A 26,514-nucleotide genomic window follows, 5' to 3' on the forward strand; every position below is an offset into this window, starting at 1 on the left:
TACCTTGAAATTTACGATGAACAATTTTTTTGGGGGGGACAGTCCGTAGAATGCTTAAACTGATGTAGTGCCATTGGGTATAAAAGACTTTACATGTATAAACCTTATGAGGTTGTTCATTATTATTCCCACCCAAGAATGCTGGGAAGAGGAGTTACTGACTGCCAAAGTGATCATGTCGGATCACAGCTGGAAAAAGCTTCAAACCCACATCTTTACTCTGCTAGTCCATAGAATCACAGAGGCTGTACTCTGGTGAAGGAATTATTGCTTGTGGCTGATTTATAGATGTGAGCAACTGCAGGGCAGTTTGGGTTGGATTCGCTCCCCTCCCAGCCACTAGTAGGCTGCAAAAAAGAGCAGCTTTGGAAAGCTCACATTGTTGGTTTGACTTCACTGTTTCTTGGCAAAGCAGTGAGCAAAACAAGGGCTACCAGAGCTGTTTTTTCTGCAGAGAACATTGCATACTTATTTCTTTGCATGTGGAAGGTTTCTCTCGTAGCCTTAGCAGTTGATGTTTTGAAAGAGAGATTAAAGTTCCCAGAAATGCATGGTGCTTGGCCACCTCCTGTGCTGTAGAAAGCTGTTCGCTTCTCAGAGTAAAGAAGATAAATGGATGTGCATCTGTTCTCGGTTTTCTGTATGGGTTTGAAATCTTAAAAATGCGTATGTAGGATACTAGTCTCATACCAGCTATCACATCCCCCCCCCCGCATGTGGAAGAAGTGGCCCAATTGCTTATTTCAAATAAAATAGGTGCTGGGGCTCAAGTGTGCATGAAAGCCATGGCCCTGAAATCCTTCTGCCTAATCTCAGTTGTGGGTGTGTCTGAGATTACTTGGTTGTGAGGGAGAAACAGGGTGCACCTCCTCAAAGATTCCTTTCAGTGTGATTTTGTCTATGTGCGGTGTCTAAGCTCTGACAGATGCGAAGCCCTGAGGTATCTAAGCCAGCACTCCATTCATTGCTGTCAGAGTTGCCATGAAGATTTTAATGATCTCTCTTTGGATCCAAGAAACAATGTCTTCACAGAAGACATATTTGGTGTTTAACACAGGAGTACTGCTGGTCAAAAAAGAGGCAAGAGCTGCCTCAGCAAAAATGGATGTTTTGATAGCATTGTTACTGCTTCTGTTTTTTGTCCGAGGGGGCGCACAGCCATTTATAACTCAAAGGGTGGTACTGCTTTAGAAAGTGGGGAGTAAAGAGCCTGCGAAGGAGAGACCGCCTGCTTAGTTTCTCTTTGGCAGCTGCCCTACTTTCCTTTACACGGTTTTCTTTTTGCTGTCTTTTGGCACTTTAGCTTGAGATTTCCTGGAAATCCTGGCCACTTTCTGTAGGCGTATGCCAGTATCATTAACACCTCCTTCTTTCCTTATCATGATTTTTAGTGTAGGATTCTCTGTGGTCTTGAAGTGAACGGTGTTTTTTCTCAGTTTTCTCATCAACAAGAGACTGTTCTCTGTGTCATTTTTAAACGTTTTATTGATGAACATGAATTAATTTTAGTTTTTCATTTTCATCTCTCTCCTCAGTTATGAACAATGATGTAGACTACCCACTTGAATGACGCTGGACATTTATAACTGGATTCATTAAGGAATAAAAAGAAAATTCTTTAAAGGGGGTCAATAATGGTGGCTTCTGATTGCAGAATGAAAAGATTTTGGCTATTACTGATAGTCAGCTTCCTGCAGTGTACGGAAGGTAAGATACAAGCACATCCATCTCTCTATCTCTGTCTATCTTCAATTAAGTAGATTGAATCTTACAATTAATCTTTCTAGATATTGTTGCATTCAAAGGCTTATGTTCATGCATAACTTTAAAAGAATGAACTTCAAAATCCCTGCTAGATAATGCAAATATGAAGATTTGTACCTGTCCAAAATGGCAACATAATAAGGTTCCACAGTGTTGCTCTAACGATGAACTTCCAGTATAGACCCATGCACTGTGGCAAGTAGTTTATTAATTACATATTTTGGCAGGTGCCAGAGTATTTGGAACATTTTGTAGTCTGCTCTTCTGGATCATATTCTTACATTATTAATCAATATTGTTTCCTTTGGGGATAACATAATATATATGTTTCCCATTTTTTAAAATGGTGCATTGTTGCATTATTCTTTTTGTGGGGTTCCTATCCCTCTTCTTTTTTATGGATATCTTTTTGATGTATAATTTCAGATCTTCGTTCTGTGATTGGAATGTTGATACTCAAGAAAAGGGTCTGAAACAGCTATTTGCCGCTGATCCTGCTTCCAGGCTTTGCTTTACCTATTAATTTCTTGCTGTTTAAAAAATAGAGAGTTGAGGAAAAGGAAAAATTAATTGATAGTGGAACACAGTGTCTGGCAAATCACTGCAGGGTGACTGTGCTTAAGTAGCAAGTGGTGTATTTTTGGACTCTTCTGGTTTAGGCCTTTCACTAATGTTGTCCTTGAATACCAGCAAGCTGAAAGTTATATAAACAGAAGACAGAACAACTTTAAATAAGCATAAGCCAGTGCAAAATAGAATGCGGTTGGGGCTCTCCTATATGTTCTTTTGCTTTCTCACTTCCTGCGCTTATTGGTAACAGTGTGGTAAGTTGTTAGTGGCAGATCAACATTATGTGTTTTGGAACTGGGTAAGTGGATTGAGGGAGTTGTGGTGGCTCAAGTGGTTAAGACGCTGAACTGCAGGCTGTGGAAGGTCGGTAGTTCAGCAGTTCGAGACCCGAGTGTGCTGCATGACGGAGTGAGCTCCCGTCTCTAGTTCCAGCTCCTGCCAACCTAGTAGTTCGAAAGCAAGAAATTGCAAGTAGATAAATAGGTACCACTTCGGTGGGAAGGTAACAGCGTTCCGCGCGCCTTGGTGTTTAGTCATGCCGGCCACATGACCTTGGAAATGTCTTCGGACAGTGCTGGTTCTTCGGCTTTGAAACGGAGAGAGCACTGCAATCCTAGAGTCGGATTCGTCTGGCTTTCGAGCAAGGGAACCTTTACCTTTACCTAAGTGAATTGAAAGTGGGTCATCATCAACTTAAACCTCACTGCTGTTTGGAAATTTATTTACCTACTGTTACATGCAGTACCTGAGGCTAGACTTAAATTTAGAAAGAAAAGAATCAGTGTCTTTTTTTTTCTATTTAAAAACAGAATTGTCTCCCCCACTTTGTGGCACCATAGACCTAGCTGTTTGTGCTAGGGTGATTCCGTATGATATAAAATCCACACTACAATGTCATTCTTTTACAACAGCTTAAAGGTATAGATTGTTAGGCAAGATTGCTTTTTAGCGTAAGTTTATTCCACCATTGCATGCAATCAGTTTCCATATAAACATATATGAAAGGAATGGAGGTTACGTGGCAGTAGTGCTTGGCAGATGGGCCTCCACAGTGGGGTTATTTTATTAAAAACACATGCTTGAAGTTTAGGTGATGATCTTTAGATGCGAAAGGCATTTTGTAAGTAAAAAATAAACAGAATTTACATAACCCGCATAATGATTTGGGGTCTTAAAAATATGATGATGGTAAAATTTCTCTTAATTTTCTTCCTTCCACGGCAGCCTGGCCACATGCATCTTTACTCTAAAGTAAGATACATTGAGTTTAGTGAGCCTTATTGCAAAGGTAGCATGCACAGGATTTCAGTCTAAATCATAAATGACCTTTACATTTGTATCAGAATTCTCACAGTCCCTGGTACCCAGCAACTGCTTTGCATCTGTTAGGAATCCTGATCAGGCTGTGTAACCACTGCTTCTCTTGTAAGAATCCCCTTCTATCTTCCCTGTTAGCATGATAATCATCCCATCATCATTTTCATATGGAACAAGGGGGCAGATCTGTGTGTATTACTATTTTTATAGTTCTGTTTCAACCATTATGGATAAGATAAGTGCCTGGATTGCATAGTAATCTATTCTCCCCCCCCCCCCCAATGCATGCTGAACAATAAACACCACTGTTTACTTCCCTGAATATCTTGCAAAGCTTTTACATTTGTTGTCTATTTAGTTTAATGTGGGTTGTGTTCTAAGACACGGCTCATGGGCTAGAATTGGGGGAAAAAAGGGTAGTAGAAACTCCAATTTAGATTTCACGGAATGCAGACCAGCAATCTCTCTCAGGGGATATTGCCCTTCGAAAGTCTGGTTTGCCTGACCAACTTTTAAGACCTATCTCTCTCCCCCCCTTCCTACGGAGCTTTTGGTGGAGTGTTGAAGGATGATTATGCCCATAGCACACACTTCTCATTTGTGGTTTCATTAGACAGCAGCTTGTGATTCATAAGAGGTTATCTGGACATGTGTTCCTGGTGGCCTTTGTGTCCGTGGGAGTGAATGAAATCTTATTTTCCTGTGGAAATGCAGAGTACAAAGGAGAGGTGATGTTCTGTGCAGCCACCTTTGCAATGTAAAGAAGTTAAAAGCTAATTAAGAGCTTAGGTCCCTACATGCAGCTGCCAGTTGCCCTTGGTAAGTATTCTGTGTACCTTTTTAAAAGCGTCCCTTTTATGATCACAGTACTTGTAGAAAATATCATTAAAATCTGCATTTCCTTTCCTCACATCCTTGCAGGCTTCCTTACATTTCAGTGGAGGGACATAACACATGGGAGATGTGCTTATAGATCATCCTCCTTCCATTGAAAGGACTGGGAAATATAGTCTGGGACCTGGGTTCTCTAGGTACACCTTAAATTGTTGAGCCCAGAACAAATCTCTGGATACTGTTAGGGTCCGCCCCTTCCCCCAACTTCAGAATGCACAGCGAAAGAAAAGAAGCCCCGTTTTATCTTGGCTTTACTTTGATAAATATTTGAGCCTAGCAACGTCCTGTGGATAAGATCTGGAAGACTAAAGAGCAAAATAACAGTCTGGAGTTGGTTAATGTGCAGTATTTAGTAAGAATCTTGTCTTTATATTTTATGGAAGAAAAAGGCAGATGATAAATTTACACCATTTTCAAGCTAATTTTTGTTTCCATTTGTAGTATCTTTAAATGCATGTTGTTCTCATCTCTTATTTTTCTTGCTTTTAGTAGCCAGCAGTTGCCAAAGGCAATTTTTGATGCTTTGGTACTGAATTGAATTCGTTTCTTAAAAAAAAAAAAATAGTATTTCTCAGTTAAAAGAAAACTGGGAAAGAAATGGGAAAAGTAGATGGAATGGAGCCACATTAATTACAAATTTTTAAAATATTGTGGTTCTGTATTCTCAAAGGGAATACTAATGTGGAGGTAGCTTCAAGCCAAAGCAGCATAAATAATCTTTTTTTTATTGGATATTCTAGCAAGATGTCTTGCTTTCTGGCCTCAGAAGGAATGGAATACAGTAGATTTGCTGTTTGCTGCAGAAAAACAACGGGGTTTAGTGGGGAGCATGAGGAAACTCTATTGGATCAGGGAAGGTATCAAGCCCATAGCCAGCAGCTCCCCCTATTGATTCTGCAGTGCCCTCTATAGAATGGGAAAGAGAGCCGGAGGCTGCCCATGCCAAGCAGAAGGGGCCTGTGGCAGCTGCCACGCCTGACATGCCCCTTGCGGTTTGGTTTCCCCAGCATGGCAGACAGATGGGGACACCTGGAGATTGAGGCTTGCAAAGCAGTTCGCTGTGGGCAGGACACCACCACAAACCCGCTCATCCTGTGGGAGCAAACTTGACCGAAGGAGCCAGGTGGGGCTGCTTGTGACGTATGGGTCCCCGTTGGCCCAGCCCTGGCTCCCCCTTCCCAGATCTGGGCTTATCATGAGGCTGGCCCAGCCCAGCCCAGCCCCCCTGCCTGCTTTGATCGAATCCCTCAGGCAAACTTTGTGCTGCTCACTTACCCGACAGGAGCTGCGCCCCAAGCCCGGGCAGGGCTGGGTGACGCTGGGGGAGAAGGTGGGCAGCCGGCCCAGGGAGTGTCCTCTTTTCTTTGCCTTGGCAGGTGGGAGTGTCTGGCTGCTTGGCCCAGCCGGGCTTGGCACAGGTGGATTGATCGGCCTATCTGCACAATCAATAGGACATCTAAGAGGGTGGCTGGGAAAAGGCTTTGCCACTCACGGCTCCCCTCTGCTGGCCAGGCCCAGGTCAGTGCTGCCGCACCCAGAGTCCCCCCACTCTGTCTCATTTTAATATAATTTAATTTAATTAGTGCCCCTGGTGCCCACCAAAAATAATTCTGGCTACGGGGCTGGAAGGTATACATGAACCAGTGCAACTTGGGCTATAAGACCAAACCAGAAAGAATAGAAAGCAAAGACATTTACTCTGCAAGAAGGTGTCTGTTACTCAGAGCACCCAGGAGTATTTGAAGGTCCAAAGGGCCTGACCTGACCATTGGGGCAGAGAACCTTCCTTGACCAGCATTTCAGGCTCAGGTCATGACGCTCAAGCTTTGCACTTGCACCTGTATTAAAGGTATGACGAATGAAATAACCTCATGATGAAAACTCAAGTATAAAGGCCAAAGCCTCATTGCTATTAAAAGAGCCTGAAACACCTATAGAGTTATATAAGTAGCTGGTAGTTTTATATTTTGGTCTTATATGTCAAGCCAACAAGCTAATTTGTAACTAGATACCTATCTAAATGACCAATTAAAAATGCATGTTACTGTATACTCAAAAGTGGCTCAATGGTGTTTCTCTATCCTTGTCTCTATTATTATTGACTTATGTATCACCTTTCTCCCCAATGAGGACCCCAAAAGGCTTATGTTGGCCCCGGTCACACGGCAAAGTTACCATGGGAGAGGCACGGAAGGTGGGCGGATTATCCGGGCGTGGTCACACCCCAACATCTGGGAAGTGGAGTCACCCGTGGCTTACCGCTGACAATGCGCATTAAAAAACTAGTACCTCCAAGGTACTAGTAAACGTTTACCATGGGCTGCCTCCAGAAGCCGGTGGTGTGATTGCGCCGGTGTGCGGCATTCCCCTCCGGTCCCTCGTTTACCCACCGGCGCCGAGGGAAGTACCCGTGGTGTGCCGCCGGCACGTCTGATTGCGTAAACTGCGCCGGGGCAATTAGCCACGCCTACCCCCGCACAGCGTTCCGTGCGCCTTGGTGTTTAGTCATGCCGGCCACATGACCACGGAAACGTCTGCGGACAGTGCTGGCTCTTCGGCTTTGAAACGGAGATGAGCACCGCAACCCTAGAGTCGGACTCGACTGGCTTTCGAGCAAGGGAACCTTTACCTTTACCTTTTACCCCCGCAATATCCGGCACATGTGGCCGGGGTCGTTGTTTTCTCCTCCATTTTGTCCCCACAGCAACCCTGCAAAGTAGGTTAGGATGGGATTGTATGGCTGGCCCAAGGTCATCAAGCTTCTTTGACAGAGTGGGGATTCAAACCTGGGTCTCCCAGATTCTAGTTCAGTGCTTTAAGCACTATACCACACAGGCTATTTATGTAATTGGGGGAGTCTCATTGCTGCAGGTGGATGTTGTTTTTAAAAAACACTTTGGTGGAATTATGGGCACTAGATCTGGAGAATCAGGACAACAAAATGTTGTAAGAGTTGAGGTATTTAAGCTTATCAAAATAGTGGGGTGAGCAAGGACTTGTGCTGTGAGGAGGGACTTGTGTCTACCAGATTTTTGTCCTGTGAGAACAGTGTACTTGGTTCTCTCCCATTCTCCATTTTATCTTCAAAAGAACCCCATGATCTAGGTTAGACTGGGACAATGACTGGCTTCAAGATCACCCAGTGAGCTTCTTAGTAGAAGAGAAATTTGAGTCCTGGTCCAGTCTATGGAAGCCAGACATTTTGCACCTAATCAACTTGTGTACAATTTCTCATTGGTAACATAGTGTTTATTTCTTTATCACATTTGTGTTTTGTGCTTCCTTCAAGGAGTCAGGGAGTAGAATATGTGAATTATCCCATTTGTCCTCAAAGCAGCCCTGTGAAGTAGGTGAGCTTGCTTCATGGTTCAGTAAGGATTTAAACCTGAATTTTCCCACACCTACCATTCTACATTCCATGAGTTTTCTGTTAAAAGCATCAAAACATCAAGATAGAGCCAGGTGGGCAGCCATTTTGGTCTGAAGAAAAAAGTTTGAATCAGTTGTTTTATTCAAAGTTTTATTCAAGGCATGAGCTTTCATGTGCACACGTATTTTGATGTATTTATTTGCTCAACTGTCTTTTCCCCATAATTAAATGCAAACAAATGGTGGCCATATAAACTTAGCTTGCTATTCCTGTTTGGTCTTTGCATCTCTTAAAACATCTTAATTACGTTGTATACTAATTTGCTGTTCACCGTCTGTCTACAAGCATGGACTGTTAACTTCCGTTTCAGTGTATCTGAGGAAGTGTGCATGCACACAATAGCTCATACCTCAAATAAAATATTGTGGCCTTAAAGGTGCCACTGGACTCAAACTCTGTTCTATGAAAACATCAAGTTAGTAATTTTGTATGTTATTTTCTATTTGGCAATAGAACATTGAATAGGTGGTCAAAGTAAGTGCTTTGAATAGCTGCAAAAAAAAGGTGTCAAGACCATGTATGAATGAGTGGCCTTCCTGTGGAGGAGCTGGAGGGCATATCCTGTAAAAAATAAGAAAATATTCTTTATGCATATGCTAGAAGACTTTCTAAGGGACAGCGAGTAAGTTGACCCTGACAATTTTAGTTTGTGGACTCCCATTTTCAGTACTTTCTCGAGGAAAATGCTGTTTAGGGACTCAACAAGGAAATCTTTCATTTAGCCATCCAATTATATTAATACAACTCTGCTCTGGAGTTAGATAAGATAATGGGAGCTACTCAAATCCAGTTAGTCCTTGTAAGATCTCTGGCTTTAATCTTTTTTAAAAAAATAAAATTAGATTGTGCAAGCTGTTTTAGTCCTCTAAGGACTTTTATGTAGTATTTAAAAGGAAAGGATGTTGAAATTTCTCCAGAAAACAGTTGAAATTTGCTATATTTGTGCTAGCGTCATTGTTAGACTTCCATTGCTCTCTAAAATATTGCATTAACTTGCCATGACGTTGTGATAGCTGTGTACAGTCTCCTTGTTCCAGATTCAGCCAATGGAATGAGATTGAACTCTCTCTCCCCCCCCCCCATTTAACTTTATTGAATCAGCTTAAACTATTACAAGATTGAATGGTTTGGCGCCTTTGCTTGGACACACTTTGTGAAAAATGGTGTTTCTGCTGTTTTAAGTCTGGCTTTGACTCATTGTTTTAAATAATTTGAAGATTCAGTTTTAGATTTCAGCCACCTGCATATGGTTTGTGCCACTTGCCTGACTCTTAAACTAAGTGCTTCCTAGCATGGTTCTTGGAGGTTATTTTTATTGTATATCCATAATAGGGAAGTGACTATGGAAGCATTTATATGCATACTGAAGGTGCTAGATTTGGTGAATGTGTATGACTGAGTTGCTCCATGGGATACAGGGGAATTTCCTGTCCAGTAAATGAGGTTAACCTTATGCTTGTGGGACACTATACAGGGTGTTGCTGTATAAAGTCACTGAACAAAGAGAATAAAGAACAAAGGTCTAAAAATTGGGAAGTCGACTTGATCAGTACCAAAGGCTTCATACAAAATATATGACAACCTATAAGGAATGTCAGATTTTAAATGTACGTAGTGCAGGTTAACTGTGCCTTCTGATGACTGAATGCCTGGACACAGTTGGTGGCCCAGAACCCTTATTTCTACAATAGCTAAATTGATGTGTTACCTACAAATGTCAGTCTTTGAAACAATTAGCCAGTCCTTCCAAAAAACGAAGAAAATGTCCTCGAAAGTTTTCAGGACTGGGAGAAAACACACACTCACATGTAAAACATACTCAGTTAACAATGAACTGACCACTTAATGCATCTGATGTAGTAGATGCAAAAGCTCATGACATAATAAGTGTGGTACTCTGTAGGTGCCATGGGTGTCTTTATTATTTTTGTGAGTGAAAGACAGATTAGGATTGATTAAATGTTGCTAGCATACAAAAAATAGTTGCTCTGATTTTTACAGTGTACACAGTGCTGCTGTGTGTAGCATCTTTCAAGATTTTCTATCAAACCCAAGTCTTAAGTGGAATAAAAATTCATCTCATCAAAGTTAAAGTTATTCTTTCTTATTCTCTCTCCTCTACCTTCTTATGTAGCATTAGGTTATTTCTCCAGTAAAATCTTACCAAGCTTGAAAGATTTATTGAATGGCAAGGTGCTTTTCTGTTGAACTTTTTGGTGTTCTATTGGAAACACTGTATAATGAAGTCAATTGTTGTTCTTTATGCTTAGCAACTGATTTGGTTTTGGAAACTGTTAACAAAAAGCGCATTTTGTATGCAGTAACTCTTGTGAGTGAATAAACTATAATCCACAGACTCCCGTGACAGAACAAAACTGAGCTACATGAGGTTTTGAGAGAGCCTCAGGATTTCCCTCTCCCCTCACATTAAAAGGGAGCCTGAGCTGCTTCTTTAACTCTGCAACTGTATTGCACTAAAGCATTTTGTTGTTTTCTTATCTTGGTGGATAGCCTTTTGTTTGAATTGGTGGTTGTAGCACTGTTAGGTCACTTGGTGGATCCCCGCATCAGTATGTGGAGATAATTCATCCATGCCCAAGTGATTCTAAGACATGCCCCTAACAATGGGGTTTTATTTAAAGGAAAAAAAAAATGATGAGACTGTGGGAAGAAAATTTTTGGACTGTAGTATAGAGGTAATTACCCTGTTGTTTTGTGATGAGGTATACAAAATAAATTCCGTTTTGTCTTGCCACACCACCTACATGCACCAAAGTGGGAAAGTGGTAAGAAAGCAAGCTAAATAGTTTGATCCTTTTCAGCCCAAGTGGGCCAGCATTATGTAACTGTAACTTTCCTGCCTCCCTCTCTTTCCTGCCTCTCTTTCCTCCAGTTTCAGTCCCCAGCTCTGACATTTGTGTGTCTTTGGACCAGTGACTCCCAGGAACATCATCAGTGTTGGGGGTGGGGGGAGGCTGCTGCTGCTGCTGTTGTGAAGCGGGTAAGTGAAAATCCTCCTCCCTTGTTGTGTACTAGTGGAACCGCACACGCGGCCGGGGCGCCACGTGGCCAGACAAACTAGCGAAGCTCCGCGACCAGGGACAATAGATTCCTTGGATCCTAAAACCTGCTGACCGGCAACTAGGGATGCTACAGAGAACCTATAAGATTGTAAGTCTTGTAACTCTTGTATATAGCCTAGCACGGGTGTGGGGGGTGTAATAGGTGTGGTTGTAAACGGACATATAAGCAGTCTGCGGGCTAGCTACTATATCTCCTATTTTCTGAAATCACAAAGTAACGTAAGCTGAAAATCACACTACGATGCATCAGTCTCAGTACTTTTCATCCCTCCTGTGAGCAGAAAAGGAATTCAGGATCCAACCTAACTCTGAATCTGTTCGTACAGGTTTCTTAAGTGACTTTCGTGTGGAAGGGGCTCCAATCATAATTTCAGTTCCGTGTTGCATTGTCTTGTGAAAGAAAACTAGATAAAAGTAAAATTACTTTGCATATGTGTGACATATTTTAGGACAAGGTATTTCTACACTTGAAACAAAACACACATATGGTACTGTCAGCAGTTCTCGGACAATTTAAGTAATCAGGACACTTTCCAAACTGTGGCCATTTTCTGCATACCAATCTAATGCTGTGCTATTAGCTGGTTGCACAATCATAGTGGAAGATGTGCCCTGGAAGATTTAACACAATTGGAATAATTTACTTCCTAGATTTTCCCAAGAATTAAAGAGCGTGATTGTTACTCCCCATTTTCACACTGAGAATGGCAACAATAATAATAATAATAATAATAGCAACAATAATGCATTTATTCTTTGTAAATGAAGCAAGTGCAGTAATAAATAATTATACATACAACAACAATAACTACAAAGTCGTATTGCAGTTAAGATACAAAAAAAACTTATCAACGTTAATAACATTTTTAAGAATGTTAGAGAGTAAATACATCTACCAGCAAGGAGAGGCTATGGCTCTAATTCTTAATGGTATTGTAGTGCTAATTTTTAAGAGTTGGAGAACTTATCACTGTGTTAGTGGTGGGTGAATTGTGGCAGATTGTAGGTAAAATAAGAAATAGTGTAAATTACAAATTAGTAGTGTAAATACTATTCACATACCATAGATTGTGCTTTCATTCTATTAAAAATACAATAAATTTGGCTCCTGAAAAAATCATTGTTATGATAAGGGAAATATTAGAAGAACGGAAGATTGTTACCAATCTCACTATAACTAAGTGTACACTTGGTGACTGCTAGATCTCAGTTGTCTAGTGTGGAACCCACCTCAGGTTTCCTAGAGTGAACAGTAGAACCCAGGGCCCAATTTGTTCCCTGTTGCTGCTTCTGTACAGGGAGACCTGGTCATTTCAGTGCATGTCAGCTGTCCACAATTGGTGGTGATGTCTGTGTCACCATGAGTACTTTCGTGTGTGAGTCAGAGAAACTAAAATGTGAATTGACTATAAGTTTATCTTCAATGGTAGGCTTGAGAGGCAGGGAAAAACTAGCTTGAGGGCAAGCCCTGTTCTTAGCTGTATACGTAACTGGTTAAAGGTTTCCTGTGTAAGAAGATTTCCCTCCCTACCAGTAATGGATTTTGCTAAATTAACAGGAAGTGTTCTGTTTGAAATGTGGAGATTCTTGTGAGGTTGAGAGGCTTTAAGTTCCTCCCTCCACCTTGTAAATATTAGTTAGTCTTTGATCCACTGAACCAGTCTAAGTCTTATTGAGTGCAACTTGATCGTCCTTTCTTGGTGTATCAGTCCTTTCTTCTGAGAATGTGATGCTGCCCCTCTATTGCTTGTGCAATAGATTTGCTTTGACTTTTTTTTTTATTGTGTCATTAAATGAACTTCTTATTAGAACAAGATGTTTCTGAAATGAATTTTAATCGTATAGCCCAGATTCAAATGTATATTCAACATCATAATTCTGTTTGGGAAAATGAGGTTTTGTGGCCATTTAGAACTGATTATGCATTTCAGTGGGTTGGAGATAAATCAGTCCTTAGTAAACAAAAAGTATAGTATGTTACTTGCCCCTTTTCATTATGTAATTTACAACAGATGAAGTTGGAATGCATGAGTGAAGGTTAGAAGGTAGTGGGAGGTAATCGTGGCTTATGATGTAGGTTACTGTGTATGGCGTCCTAAGACCTCTATTATATATGTTAATAGCAATAGGGGCTAGGATCTGTTCAACTGTATTACACTTAATAAGTGGTCAAATAATTAGTAAGTCTTATTACTACCTGTTCCGGCTGCCAGGTATCAAGTAGGAGTCTCTCCCAGGATGCCACCCAAAATCCTTTTAAACTAAAGATGCCTGACATTGAACCCAAGTAATGTTATGTATTCAGTGTTTGGCATCTTTAGTTAAAAAGGAGTTCTGGTGGTATCCTGGGAGAGATTCAACAGCATTATCTGGAAACAATTCTTGCTGTAGCTCTGATAGTCTCACTATGAAGTAGGAGTCTTTCCCAGGATGCACACAACATATTCCTGTAACTGTTAATAGCAGTTTGTAGTGAGACCATCAGAGCTACAGCAAGAAATATTTCCAGATAATACTGTTGTCATGATGTCCCTTTTCATCTGCTATTTTCTTACTTGATTGGTATGGTGCAGAAGTTTCTTTCATCCTTAGCTTGGTTGTAGTGTAGTTTGTAATTTGAAGCTTTCACAACTGCTGTCACCCTCTCCATTGCATGGTGATGGATACCTGCTTTATTTGCCATGGGGCTATAGTGGAGCTGTATCTTTCCTTATCTCAGGAGAGTTGTTAATTGGCTCTTAGCAAAGATTCACTGGCAATAACTGGGGAACCTTTAGTGATAAATGACTTTACCAGGGATGTGGCTGGAGAGACTGGTATTAGTAACCCCTGTTTCTGTTCAGGGTAAATCATTTATGACCTGTAACAAAGAGGAGGGTTCATTTTAACACTTTTTCAGAGATGTTAAACAACAGTAAAAACCCGTAACCATTTACATGACAGCAGCTGAGTATTTGAATTAACTTTGTATTTGGATTAATTTGGGGTCCTAATTATTTCTAACTTACGTGAGTAGATTTCAATAATAGTATACTATGGGGATTTGTAGCTACGGCAACTGAAGGAATCATTTTACCTAAAGTACTTTTGTTCAACCGATTAAGGAAGGTTTAAATGGAAGGATAGAAAATTGAAACTCTTTTCTTTGATAAGGCCCAAACAATTGCTTCAAATGGTACCGAGAAAATAAATAGTGGTGAGAATAAGTTTGGTCCTGCTTTGCATTTATTCTAACAATCTGGTTAGTGTCTTTGTGGTGATGTCTAATGTATATAATCCAACCCCAGAAAATTATAACTCTTTTTGGAATAAAGTTGATACCAAACCATTGGAAATTGCATAATTATAGGCAGTAACTGAGGCTGCAATCCTAGGCTCACCCTGTAGGTAGCTAGTCAAAGTGAACATAGTAGGACTCAGGGCTGTGAACATGAAAATGCATGCTGCCCTACAATCCTGGCTTTGTGGTGTAATAAAATGTATGGCATATATATTTTCAAACATTGTGTGGCTGTCATATGTTATGTTTTCAGATGTGTGCAGCATATTTTACATATGTACAGTGATATGTGTGTGTGTATTAAATAAAATATATAGTGATTTATTGATATAGACAGTGTATATTATTATAGTGATACTCTCTTCTAAGTAAACATGCTTAACTGCTTAGGATAGTTAACATGCAAATGTTTGTATCTTTCCTCCTGATTTCTTTAAATAAAAAAGCAGCCTCTGTGGCTGTTAGTTTGAGCACAGAAACTCTGTCTGGATTTCCACTCAGGCTCCTCTTTTTTCCTGCAGGAAAATAACTAGCCTGGAAGGCGAAGTTTTGTTTTTTGTTTTTTGTTTAAAAAGGATTAAAGATACAGGCCTCAGATCCCAGAGCTGTGGCTTTTATTTTACTGAAGCCTTCATAAAATCTAAAACTTTGTTTGGTTTAAAGTTTTATATAGAGTTCAAAGAATTATAAGCTATTCAGACATCAGCAAGTAATTTCATTTTTTCACCAGTTAATGTTGGTACCCAAAATTCCACTGGTGTCAGTGGAACGTCTCCCTCCCCTCCCCCAGATCCTCCCAGCTTTGATACATAAACAGCCCCCCATCATCCGGAATAGTTTCCATATTGACTTTAATGAACAAAGCTTATTCATTTGTATCCAGATGCAGTTATAGTCAGTGAAGATCCCTGAGATAATGTTAGAGTCCACCCAAATCTCTGGAGTGGAGTGAGTCAATTTAGGCCAGGCATGTAGCCTTCAGTTATAACATCACCACTGAGTTTTTGTTCTAACTGACTGGGCAACCTTAAATCCTCAAATGGCTTTATGGTTGCTTCCCCATGCTTATGATATGCAAACATTGGCTGCACAGTAAGATTATTTATTTACCTTTAAGATCCATGGGAAAAGAATACGCAATTCCTTTCTCTCGTGTATTTCCCCCAGTTGTCCAATATTTATGGTATCCTTGATGTCTCTGCCAGCACATATTAGTAATTTATCAGACACTGTTGAAGAGGGAAGTAGTGGTACTGGGCAGTCAAAATCTCTTGAGATTCTGTTTTCATTTTCTGCATGATGACAGTCAACATACTGGTATTGTTCATTGCTTCATGAGCCTACTCAATTCCCAGCTTGCCCTTTCTTTCAAAATGTGCCCACACTATTTATGTTACAGTGGTGGTGAATTACATTGTGTAGCTCAATTGGTTCACACAACAATAAAGAACAGCAGGAGGGCTCAGGGCCATTTCGAAACTACAGTGTCCATTCTGGGCAATTCCTGAAGACATTGACTTAGTTCTGATGAGTTTTGAAATTCTGGAGGCTTGTGTACTTCCCTCCTTCCCTTTTTCCTTCTCCCTTTCCTTATATATAGGCCTTATTTTCATTTTTTCATGATGTCCAAATCAGCAAATTGGCATTTGAGCTTGCAACCACTATATCAGCTCATGGTTTACTATTCTGGTTTAGAAAACAACTATAAACTTTAGTAGTTTGCTGATTTCAATAGGGTTTTTGCATTCAAGCATCGTGTGTGCTACAGTGCTTGTGCTCCCCCCATTCCCCTCCTTTACCTTTCTTGCATACAGAGTATAACTGAGGTATTTCAGAAGCCCAGGCAAACCCGATCTTCTCAGATCTCAGAAGCTAAGCAGGTCTGACTCTGACAAGTACTTGGGAGACCTCCTTGAAATACCAGAGGCAGGAGGCGGGGGCAGGCTTTATTCAGCCACCTCTCTGAATATCCTCCAGCCCCCCAGTAAGGGTCAGTCACCATAGGTTGCCATGACTTCCAGGTGCACAGACAGTCAGTCACCAGAGGCCATCATGACTTTCAGGTGTACATGCACGTGCACACACACACGAAAAAAATACCAAAAAAGAAGACTTCAGTGAAAATGTGATTTGCCATGAGGTCAAAATATAGGGGCCTATGCTCATTAGAATTGTATTTTCTTCCAAAATTTGGGATTCTAAATTGGAATTAAACTACAGTTGGATTCAGAATAAATCGGCAGTTTCTACTAATTTCCCCCTTCCCATAATAACTTCCCCTCGTGTTGTTCTTTTGGGGTCCCTTATCTCCCAGGAGGGACATTCCTTGGAGATCACTGAGTTGCAAAGGGGGGGAGGGAGAGACTCCCAGGCCGCTGATGGAAAATTCAGTTTTGATCTAATCCTAATTCTAGTTTGTACAGATATCTTTATGTGGGTATCACCAGAAATTGGAATGTGGCTTGTGGCTGCCAAAACGGGGATTTTCAGTCTTGATCCTTGCATAGGGGTATGAGGACGGGAGGCATGTGAGCATTGCAGCAAGCTGAGTTTTTGTCTGTTCAAGCCAACAGAGGTTTTTGTTCACAACATCTGGGAGCCCAAAGTAAGGCCAAAGGGAAGAAGGGAAAACACAGGTCCATGGATTGCTTCATTTTATTCAAATCATAGGTGTTTGTTGAGTCTCTCTCCCCCCCCCCCATCTAGTCTTCTCTTGTACCCAGAAGTTCTCTTCTGTATGGGTTGTCTCATCAGTTTATTCCTTTTGTATTGTCAAACTTGAGCAAAGATTGGCTGTAGGCAGGAACCAGTTTAACGGTTTACTGTAGGGTTTTTTCTCCTACTTTTTAAAAGTTTATTTTAATAAATAAATAAATATATATTGTGACAATAGGATAAACGACTCTCAGTCACCATGTAAGTAAAGTTGCAGCTGGTGCCTGCTTTGTGCACGGAATCTCCATGTCAGCAATTGGACACGGTATTCTTTCGGGGTATCTGTGTTATCACTGAATATGAAACTGTTTCCCGATGACAGGCAGATGGAATGTTGTGCTGAATGTGTAAATTGGAATTATCGCATCTAGCATTTCTCTTTGCCAGGTGCCAGCTTTCTGCTGTGGCTCGACACTAATGTTGAAGGGGTGCCAGGAGCAGTTTTATTTGCTAATTATCTCTTAGCATCTCGGGCAAACAGCTTGCCCAGGTGTTTTCAGAAACACCTAGCAGGACAGTGCAAGGCTGCAGGTGCTCATGTAGTGATAGGACTGCAGACAGAATTGCTACTGCTATCTGCTTCCATCTGTGTAATTATTTTCTTAAAGGTGGTGTTCTTCAAGCATGGAAATACACTTGTGTGCCAGCCTGGTTAGACCACTGGGGGGTATCTTGTTGTGACTTAGTTGGTAATGGGTACTTGCTCTGGTGCTTCTGTTCCAGACCTTGGGAATGAAAAGAAAATGGGGGCTGTCCCTAATAGCAAGAAAATGTGGGCACATTCCCTCGGGCAAGATGAAATGCAGACTCTGATAATGAAAAACCAAGGGAAGCTTTATACAGAAACGAAATTTCTCAGGATCTATGGGAAGCCACCTGCTTTTCTCTCTTTATGTTTTCTTCAGAAAGAGCAGTGATTTCATATGTGTAATAATTGAATAATAATAAATAAGCATTTGTGTAGCTTTACTTGAGTGCTCAAAACACAAGTATTATTCTCAATAACGTATGGGTGAATCTTAAGAGAATAATATATTGCCCAAGGCTACCTGGTGAGTTTAGAGTTGAAGTAAGATCTGAATTGAGAGCCTGCAGCTCACACTTTTAGACACTGTGCTACCCTCTCTACACTTAAGGGGAACGTAACACATTGGCTTACTGTAGGCAGAGGATTCTGAATTTCATAAATATTCTCCCTTCAGTACCCCACTGAAATTGACTGCATAATTTTACAAATGCTACTTTGATCTCCCATTGACTCAGAGATCCCATTGACCCTTTCTCAGGTCTCTGCCAGACTGTTTCTTTGTGGACTAGAGTAAATCACTAGCAGAATACAGCTGAACTGGCAACACATTTTTATAGTTCTTTAAAAAAATTGCTATTATAGCTCACTTCTAAATGACGTTATTAACAGAAGTGAGGTTTGAGCACTGGCCGGCGGCGCGGGGGGGGGGGAGTCTTTCGCTTGGTCTTAATCTGATAACCAGATAGCTGAAGTATTCCTCCTGTGGGTTAGTTAATTAATAAGGTGCAGCTAAGTCATTTCATAAATGTGCATTCCACTGCCTGATCCTTTCGGTGTGTGTCTTACATGGGACATAGTTTGCCTTTCTTGTGGGTAGCTGAAAAACACATACTTCTGTACTTCTGCTTCTTTGAATGCATGTGTATTTCTGAATAAACTGTAGTGTTGGTTTTCAGAACAGAGGCTCTTGACATTAGACCTTACTGTGTATTAACTATAGTTCTGGAACGTCAAACTGTGGAGTGGATTCTAATATACATGCAAATAATGCTTTGGTAGTCCCAAACACATAGGCAAACCATTCTGTTGTACTTCATTGTTGCTCACCTCATCCACATCCTACTGGACTCCCCAGCAGAGATGTAAACATTCCAAAAGAGCAAATACTTCAGTTTTTAAAAGTGTTTATACAAATTTCCCTATTTTTAGGGGGGTGAGCTACCTAAATGCTTTCTTACTCAGAACCCTTCAGAGAGGTCTCAGCGCCAAGGATTGTGTACCATGTATAGCAGTCTCCCAAGCTTCTCTTACCTGGCCTGTCCATTTTATTTCAGTCCCCTACAACTAGTCATTCAAGATGTGGTATTGCCCAACATGTGTTATTTCTACTGTCCTAGGCACAGCTTCCCCAGTCAGGTGTGCAGCAGCAGGCACATTGTAAAAATGCAGTTCTGCTTCTTTCCTGGTATAGTTTAATTATTATTATTTTTTTGCTGCCAAGATACGGCTTGGAGCAGCTGATTTACTGGTGGTATTGATGGCATGAAAATCAGCTTTAGTCCACAGTTTATGATTCTTCTTTGTTAGCTGATAATCAAACACTGGTTTCTTAATTCTGATGTTATGCCAAGCCATGGTTAAGCCATGGGTTTTGTTTGTTCTTTGACATTATGTCTGACTTGAGAGTCGGTCATATAAAGCTTTCCTTGTAACGGTTTGTCTTTTCCCACTTTCCTGTCAGTTTATGAGAGTAAAATCAACACTTGCCATAATTCTCATTGCAAATGACTTTCTTTTGCCTCTTCCATGTTACAAAATGATCACATAGTCAAATCATGATCACAAGAGGGCCTTAAATTCCTCAAGTGTAAACACTCCCTTAAACTGGTTTAGCAGTAATGCACTTTCAGATGATAAATGGAAACTGTAGGTCTCTGAGGGAAATAGATTTTTTTTAAGGACTGACTTTTGTGCATTGTGCCCTATTACTTTGCATATGGTGTCTTTGGCACCTTTTTGTTCCTACAGCTGTAGGCATGTTGTCTGGAGAGGTCATGAATGTTCTCACAGTTCAAAAATCTTTGACCCAATATATTCAGATCCACTCTAGAGAGGCCCCTGAGTTCCCTTGGTTCTAGATTGTTCTGTTGTTATGCAACTCACAGACATTAGGAAAGCTTCTCTTGTTAATTTTTGTCAGTGAGACTGCCCCCCCCTTTCGGTTTGGACAATTGGGAAATGTACCATGTGTTCGTATTACAAACATGGCTGCTGCCAGCAGTTGTTGTTTGTTTTTCTTGTTAATAATGTGTGTTTGGAAACTAGTTTATATATAAACCCTTGTATGTGTGTTTGCATTTCAAGCTGTAAATATAGAACACCTTCAAAGATAGAAACTGCTTAATTAACTCAGAATGCACATGCTAGCAATTAAATTGTATTTTATGTAGTTTGTACATAGCTTTCACTAAGGATAACTGACAAACTTAAAATCTAGAACTGGGAGTGCAAAAACATTTCGTTACTCCTTATGAAGTAAATCTTATTTCTGAAGTAAGTCTTTCTTTAGTGGTACTTTCTGAGACTCTGTTTCCACATTTTGGAGAGCAATATAATAGCCATTTTGGGGAGCAAAACAATAGGTCGGACTCGACTGTGCGACTGAACAACAACAACAACAATAGCCAGTGGTTTCCAAACTTCAAATCAGTGGACTTTGCAGTACTAATTATTAGCTGAAATAAGTTGGCTAAATATAAGTGCTGGTGGCAACTTAAATTTGTTGCTTTGAAAATGTTAATTTTAATGTCCTGTTCAAGTGAGCTGCAAGGGAGAAGCTTCCACAAACTACCCAACTAGAGAATTCAGTATCATGATAATCACAAACATTTGTTTTTAACAGAGAAGCATCTTATGGATGCAGAGAGAAGCTCTAAAATAAGTGGATAGTTCTTGGTGAAATCAGGGTGAGCAACCAGAACTTCTTTCTTCCCCCCTTTTTTATATAGTTTCTTGCATCTGCGTGGCCAGCAGAAGTAAAATCAGCTATGCAGAATAAATGTGTGCATGCAGTCCCTTCATTTGCATATGTCATTAAAGTTGCAGAGTCCTGCTTTTCTTGGTGCAAAATCAGAGTTATCTTGGCAAAGAATTCTATTTTTCTTAGTTTAAATATATACAGTCAGCATAAAGAATTGATTTTTTAAAACGATCATTGTGATTACTTGGCTGTCCCTTATTCCTTTAGTCTTTTAGATATACAAAATGAACAAACAGCTCTTTTCCCCCTTCTGCAGTAAAAGATAATTATTCTGCTTTTACCTACTCAGGTAATTTGTGGTTTCTCTCTGACTTTATCTGAGCAATTAAGCAAGAGTGGAAATTACATAAAACCAAGATATACATCAACATTAGGCCTAAATAACTGGCATAGTGAAATAAAATACACTCTTTGCAGAGCATAAGTTTTAAAATAAATGCACGTCTTTTTTTGTTAAATAAAATTGCTGCTATTTTTACTTTGACGTAATCATATATGCATTCCTGACTTTATAGTGGAAAAAGGCCTGTCCTGAAACAAAACACTCCATTTTTGTAGGCAGTTTGAAAAGTGAGCTCTGAAATTATTCTGGCTGCATCCGTATGAATTACACATTGAAGCCGGGTCTTTAGCATAAGAGGACTGCAGCACTGGCATCATCTTTCATTCCACCCCCTCTCCCCGCTGCATTCCCACAGTTGTGCCTGCATTTTCAAAAGGTCATGCCTGTTGGGGATGGTCTTGTAAACCAACCCCACTAATAAAGTAATAAAATAACCAGTTCTATGGAGTAGGGGTAGAAGCAGCTAGGGTTGTTGCTTTGTTTATAATTTTTATTAAAACAAAACAGAAATCCCTCCTCCCATCACTCTGTAGCACTTTCTCTCAGAAGAAAACCTTCCTTAGCTTCAAAAATGCTTTTGGGGTAGACAATAAGGGGTTTCCAATTTTTATATATGAAGGGTTTAAGACATAAGGGAATGTAACTTGCTCAGTTTCACATGGTAAAGCTGTTGTGTCATTAACAAGTGTGATATGTTGAACACTACATTAACTATAGATTTAAATTTGGGTATCTAATTTAAATTCCCCATCTCCAGTGAAAAAAGTAATCTTTGTCGATGGATTTGCTACAGACATCAACGTTATGAATGTTGTATCTTTATAATTTAGCCAAGATACACGGTTTCTCTTCATTAAATATTCTCATTTCTTTTTGTGTGTGCGAAAAACAAATCCTTTGATTAATTTACATTCATAACGTTAAAAGTTTTTCAAAGTCTTATGGCTTGAGAGGTGATAGTTTGTATGGCCCATTCTGCATCTAGCATTTGCTACGTTGTTTTACCAAACCCACACTGGAACAGAAAAAGATGCGGCTTAAAACCACATTCAAATACCCTGGGCCAACACCATACTGACTGCATAGTCACCCCGAATGGCCATAAAACGACCATAAATCTATGCAGACAGTACTATAAAACTGAGAGATCAAAGGAAGTGAAACTGGTATGTGTGGAGGCTACCATAAAATCTGACAATCAAAGAAAGTGAAAGTGGCATCCAATGTAGAGGGGCATTTCCGTTCCAAAGTGGGTTTGGTAAAACAGCAGAGCGAATGCTAAATGCAGAATGGACCTATGTCTCATGCTGTCTCAGCTGCATAAGACCACCATCTCACATAGCCCCATCAGAAAGGCTATAATTATATTAAACATTAATTATGCCTTTCTATCCTAGGGAACTCAAGGTAGCTTATAATGTATATAAAACAATTATTATTAAAAAAATACTCATAAAAGTTCACAATTTAAAATTTCAGTTTGGACTGCCAATAAAATAAAAAGTAAATTAATCAAATGCAGTCCCAAATAAAACTGTTTTCAACGACCTCCTGGCTTCCTGAAGATTGAAAGTGAGGGGACCAAGCTCACCTCCCTGGAGAGGCTGTTCCATATTCGTGGGCTGGCATCGAAAAGGGCCTCTCTCCTGGGCCCACTAGATGAGCTTCTTTGATTGGAGGGACAGTCAGGAGGGCCTCTCCTTGTGATCTTAATTCATGAGCGGGAATGCGTGAGAGAAGAAAGTCCTTCAGATACCCCTGTCTCACACCGTGTAGGGCTTTAAAGAGCAAAAACGACACCTTGAATTGGCTCAGTAGCCAGTGCAATTACTGCATTGGGGTCACATGTTCCCAGTAGCTGGCTCCAACCAGCACTCTCTAGCTACAGCAATCCTCTCTAGTTGCAGCTTCTGAACACTCTTTAAGCATATCTCCAAGAGGAACCCATTCCAGTTGTCCAGGCTAGATGTTACTAGGCATGGGTCACTGTGGCTAGAGCCAGGAACAGGCACAATTGACTTACCAGCCGAAGCTGGGCACCCTAAGCCACCACAGCCACCTGTTTTTAAGGTGACTGCTCAGTCAAGCAGCACTCCCAAGTTGCAAACCTGGCTTTTCAAAGAGAGTATAGCCTCATCCCAGAGAGGGGAGATCTCAAGTTCCTTCTGCCTTTCTGCTGGCCCACAGGACCTCTATTTTGTCAGGATTAAGTTTCAGTTTGTTCATCCTTATCTAGCCCATCACTGACTTCCAGTACCAGTTCAGAACATCAGCGGCATCCTTGAAATTAGGTGGGGAAGAAGGTCAGAGCTGGATATCATCCGCATACTGGTGACACTGCAGCCCATGCCTCCTGGTGACCTCTCCTAGTAGCTTGATTTAAATAGCATCAGGGATAAGATAATATTCTGATACTGTTCTTTCTTTGGATTAATTTGAAAATAAAAGTTATGATCTTGTAGCTAATCTTTGTAATGAGGTATAAATTGTGAATACCATAATGTCTGTGAAAGGGTGTTGCTAAATTTGGTGTGTGTTGTTTATTGTGTAAGTTCATTATGTACAGTGAGTAGGAAGTATATTGAACAATCTTGTCAGGTGACTGACATTTGTGTGTTTGCCTTAATCCTGTGGAAGGTGTGTTATGGGACACAGGACTGCAACAACATCAACAAAAATTTGAAAAAGTCCAACAGCCAGCATTAATTGGGATTGAAGACTTTACCTCCCAGTTAAGTGAATTTGAGCCCTTAGAGAGGTTGATGATGACAGGATGAGTGCCTTACACCAGTGGTACCCAAAGTGGGCTTTAGTGACCCTTGGGTGGCAATGCACTTACCTGGGGGGCTCTAAGAGGCAAGGGGCAGCAGGGGCTACATATGATGTGGGTCTCTGTATGACATGGGCAATAATGTAATTTTTTCCCATTTTTACCCTACCATTCTCATTATTAAGAGGGTGCTTACAAAAATGATTAAAATTACAACAATCAGAAAGCAATTGTAAACAAATCAAGGTTCCATAGCAATACAAGAATTCAAGAAAACAAGTTACATTTAAAAAAAAAGAAAACAAGTTACATTTTTTTAAAACCTATTTTCTAAAAATAAAGGCTGTTGGTCTCTGATGAGCATCATTGTGAAGAATGTTCTTCACCTTGAATACAACCACTAAGAAAACCCTACTCCATAAGATTTAAATTCCTCACAGAGAGTATGTGGAGTGGGGCTTCTCCCATAGATTTTAATTGGCAGGAAGCTCCATATGAGAAGAGACTCTAACACAGGCTAGAACATTGTACCAAGAAACTACTTGACGAATAGGGTACATGTGTATGCTTTGTTCATATCATCATCCTCAGTTGTGGATAACAATAAATATGAACTAGCTAGTGTCAGATGTGAAAGTATTGAACTAACAAGAACTCAAGTTCAAAGGGTTATTTTTTAGCCATGAGCTTCCTGGCTAGCTTTGGACAAGTCATGTTTCTCAGCTCATAGAGAACCCACACTAACCTTATGGGAAAGTGTTCAAATATGTCAAATAGATGAATACTATCCTATCAGTTTGTACCTTCAGCACAATACTCATGATGAAAAAACTCCCTGTGATAATTGATCTGCTTGTTCTTTTTATATACCTGAGTTTTGTGATAGTTGAATCTGAGTAATACGAATCTTCCAGTCAAGGGCTATTTTTGCTGAAATACTAATGGACACACAGTATTGCTTTTTCTCACCTTCCTTAATATGATTCATTTTTTTTGTTGGGGTGATTCTGGTCAAAATATAGGGCAAAAACAGTGTGTAATCTTACCATTGTGAAGAATCAGGCAAGTGAGTGTATATGAAAAAGAGATAGATGGTGACAGTTGACTAAATTGTTCAGTATGCTCTTCTATTTTAAGCCATTCATAAGGCTAGGTTCCATACTTCCATTGCTTTGTGACAGCAGAACTGCATGTCAAGACTGCAACAGTCTAGAAGTACTCCTCTGTAAGGGAGCATCAGATGACCAAGCAGTAGCTTACAGCGGTTGAATGTAACCTCTCACTGTCAGATATTTGTTTCATTCTATTGAGTGTTAAGAAGTATGTTACCATACAGAGGTATAATAAAATGTCTGCAAGCAGGGGTCATTTTGTAGAAAAAGAGGTGCAGGACCTCATTAGCATAACTTATTTGCATATGCCACACACCCTGACATCACCGGAAGTGTGTCAGAAGGCAACACCCAATGGCTCAGGCTCCACTGGACTGTTTTGGATTGCTAGCTATTGGGGGGGGGGGAATGTGCAGATCTGTCCTCCCAGAGGAGGGAGAGCTTGTACCTGAATAAAACTTGGTCTTAAAGGTGCCATTGGACTGTTTTGGACCAGGGGGAAGGGGGACGGGGGCTCTGCAACTTACCTGGCTGCTTCTTGTTCTGACTGAGGGCTGCTGGGAGCAGGGAGTGGGGCTTGTTGCATGTGCCCATCCCCTGGGCTCTTTACTGCCGGAGCTCAGCTCCTGTGTGCTCCTGCAGGAAATGACCCCTGGCTGCAAGTATCCACCTAGGCTCAATTTAGTCACAAACTGTCAGTTTGCAGCAGCACCTGACCATGTTAGTTGTTGTATGTAGCATTATATATTTATTTATAAACAGACCTGCTCAAGGTTGCCTACAACTAATAAAACAAAGCTATTAAAAAGGCATTAAAGCACAAGCATTGAAAAAACAAAACAAAACAGGCCAATACCATCAAACTCTGGTGACATGGTCCTATCCGTAGGTCTGTCCTGACTCTCAGTTTACATGGTGTGCTACCATATAAGATAAGCATCTTTCTTTGATTCCAGTTAGTTATAGTGTAAATGGTGGCATGTTCACTAACTGAGATTTTTGGTTCTGTCCCTGAAACTAGGTTTGCTACAGGGTAACCAGTCATTTCAGAGGAGTCAGAAGGCTGTGGTTGTGATTAGGATCACATTGTTAAGCAAATTTATACTGTTGAGTTAAGAAAAAGAGAAGAGGAGATTGGATTTATATCCCGCCCTTCTCTACCCAAAGGTGTCTCAGAGCAGCTTACAAACTTCTTTCTCTTCCCCTCCCCACAACAGACACCCTGAGAGGTAGGTGGGGCTGAGAGAGCTCTTGACAGAAACTGCTCTTTTTCAAGGACAGCTCTTATCAGAGCTACGGCTTGCCCAAGGTCATCCAGCCAGGTGCAAGTGGAGGAGTGGGGAATAAAACCTGGCTCTCCCAGATTAGAGTCCGTGCACCTAACCACTACACCAAACTGGCTGCACTCAGATTTCACAAGTGCCTGCACTCAGATTTCACAAGTTCAG

The 26,514-nt window shown here is 40.6% G+C and overlaps 1 protein-coding gene across 10 annotated transcripts in view; it reads left to right on the forward strand.

Annotated features, from left to right (window-relative positions):
- ADGRL2 (adhesion G protein-coupled receptor L2) overlaps positions 1-26,514 on the forward strand; it is a 252,490-nt gene that overhangs the window by 49,151 nt on the left and 176,825 nt on the right. For all 10 annotated transcript variants that reach the window (XM_015429415.1, XM_015429424.1, XM_015429414.1 and 7 more), the window contains exon 2: positions 1,536-1,707. In XM_015429415.1, coding sequence (XP_015284901.1) covers positions 1,635-1,707 — 73 coding nt within the window. In that variant the 5' untranslated portion in view covers positions 1,536-1,634. The remainder of the gene's footprint in view (positions 1-1,535; positions 1,708-26,514) is intronic.

This window comes from Gekko japonicus, unplaced genomic scaffold (genome assembly GCF_001447785.1).
Source record: "Gekko japonicus isolate JY-2015 unplaced genomic scaffold, Gekko_japonicus_V1.1 scaffold122, whole genome shotgun sequence".
NCBI classification, from domain to species: domain Eukaryota; kingdom Metazoa; phylum Chordata; class Lepidosauria; order Squamata; family Gekkonidae; genus Gekko; species Gekko japonicus.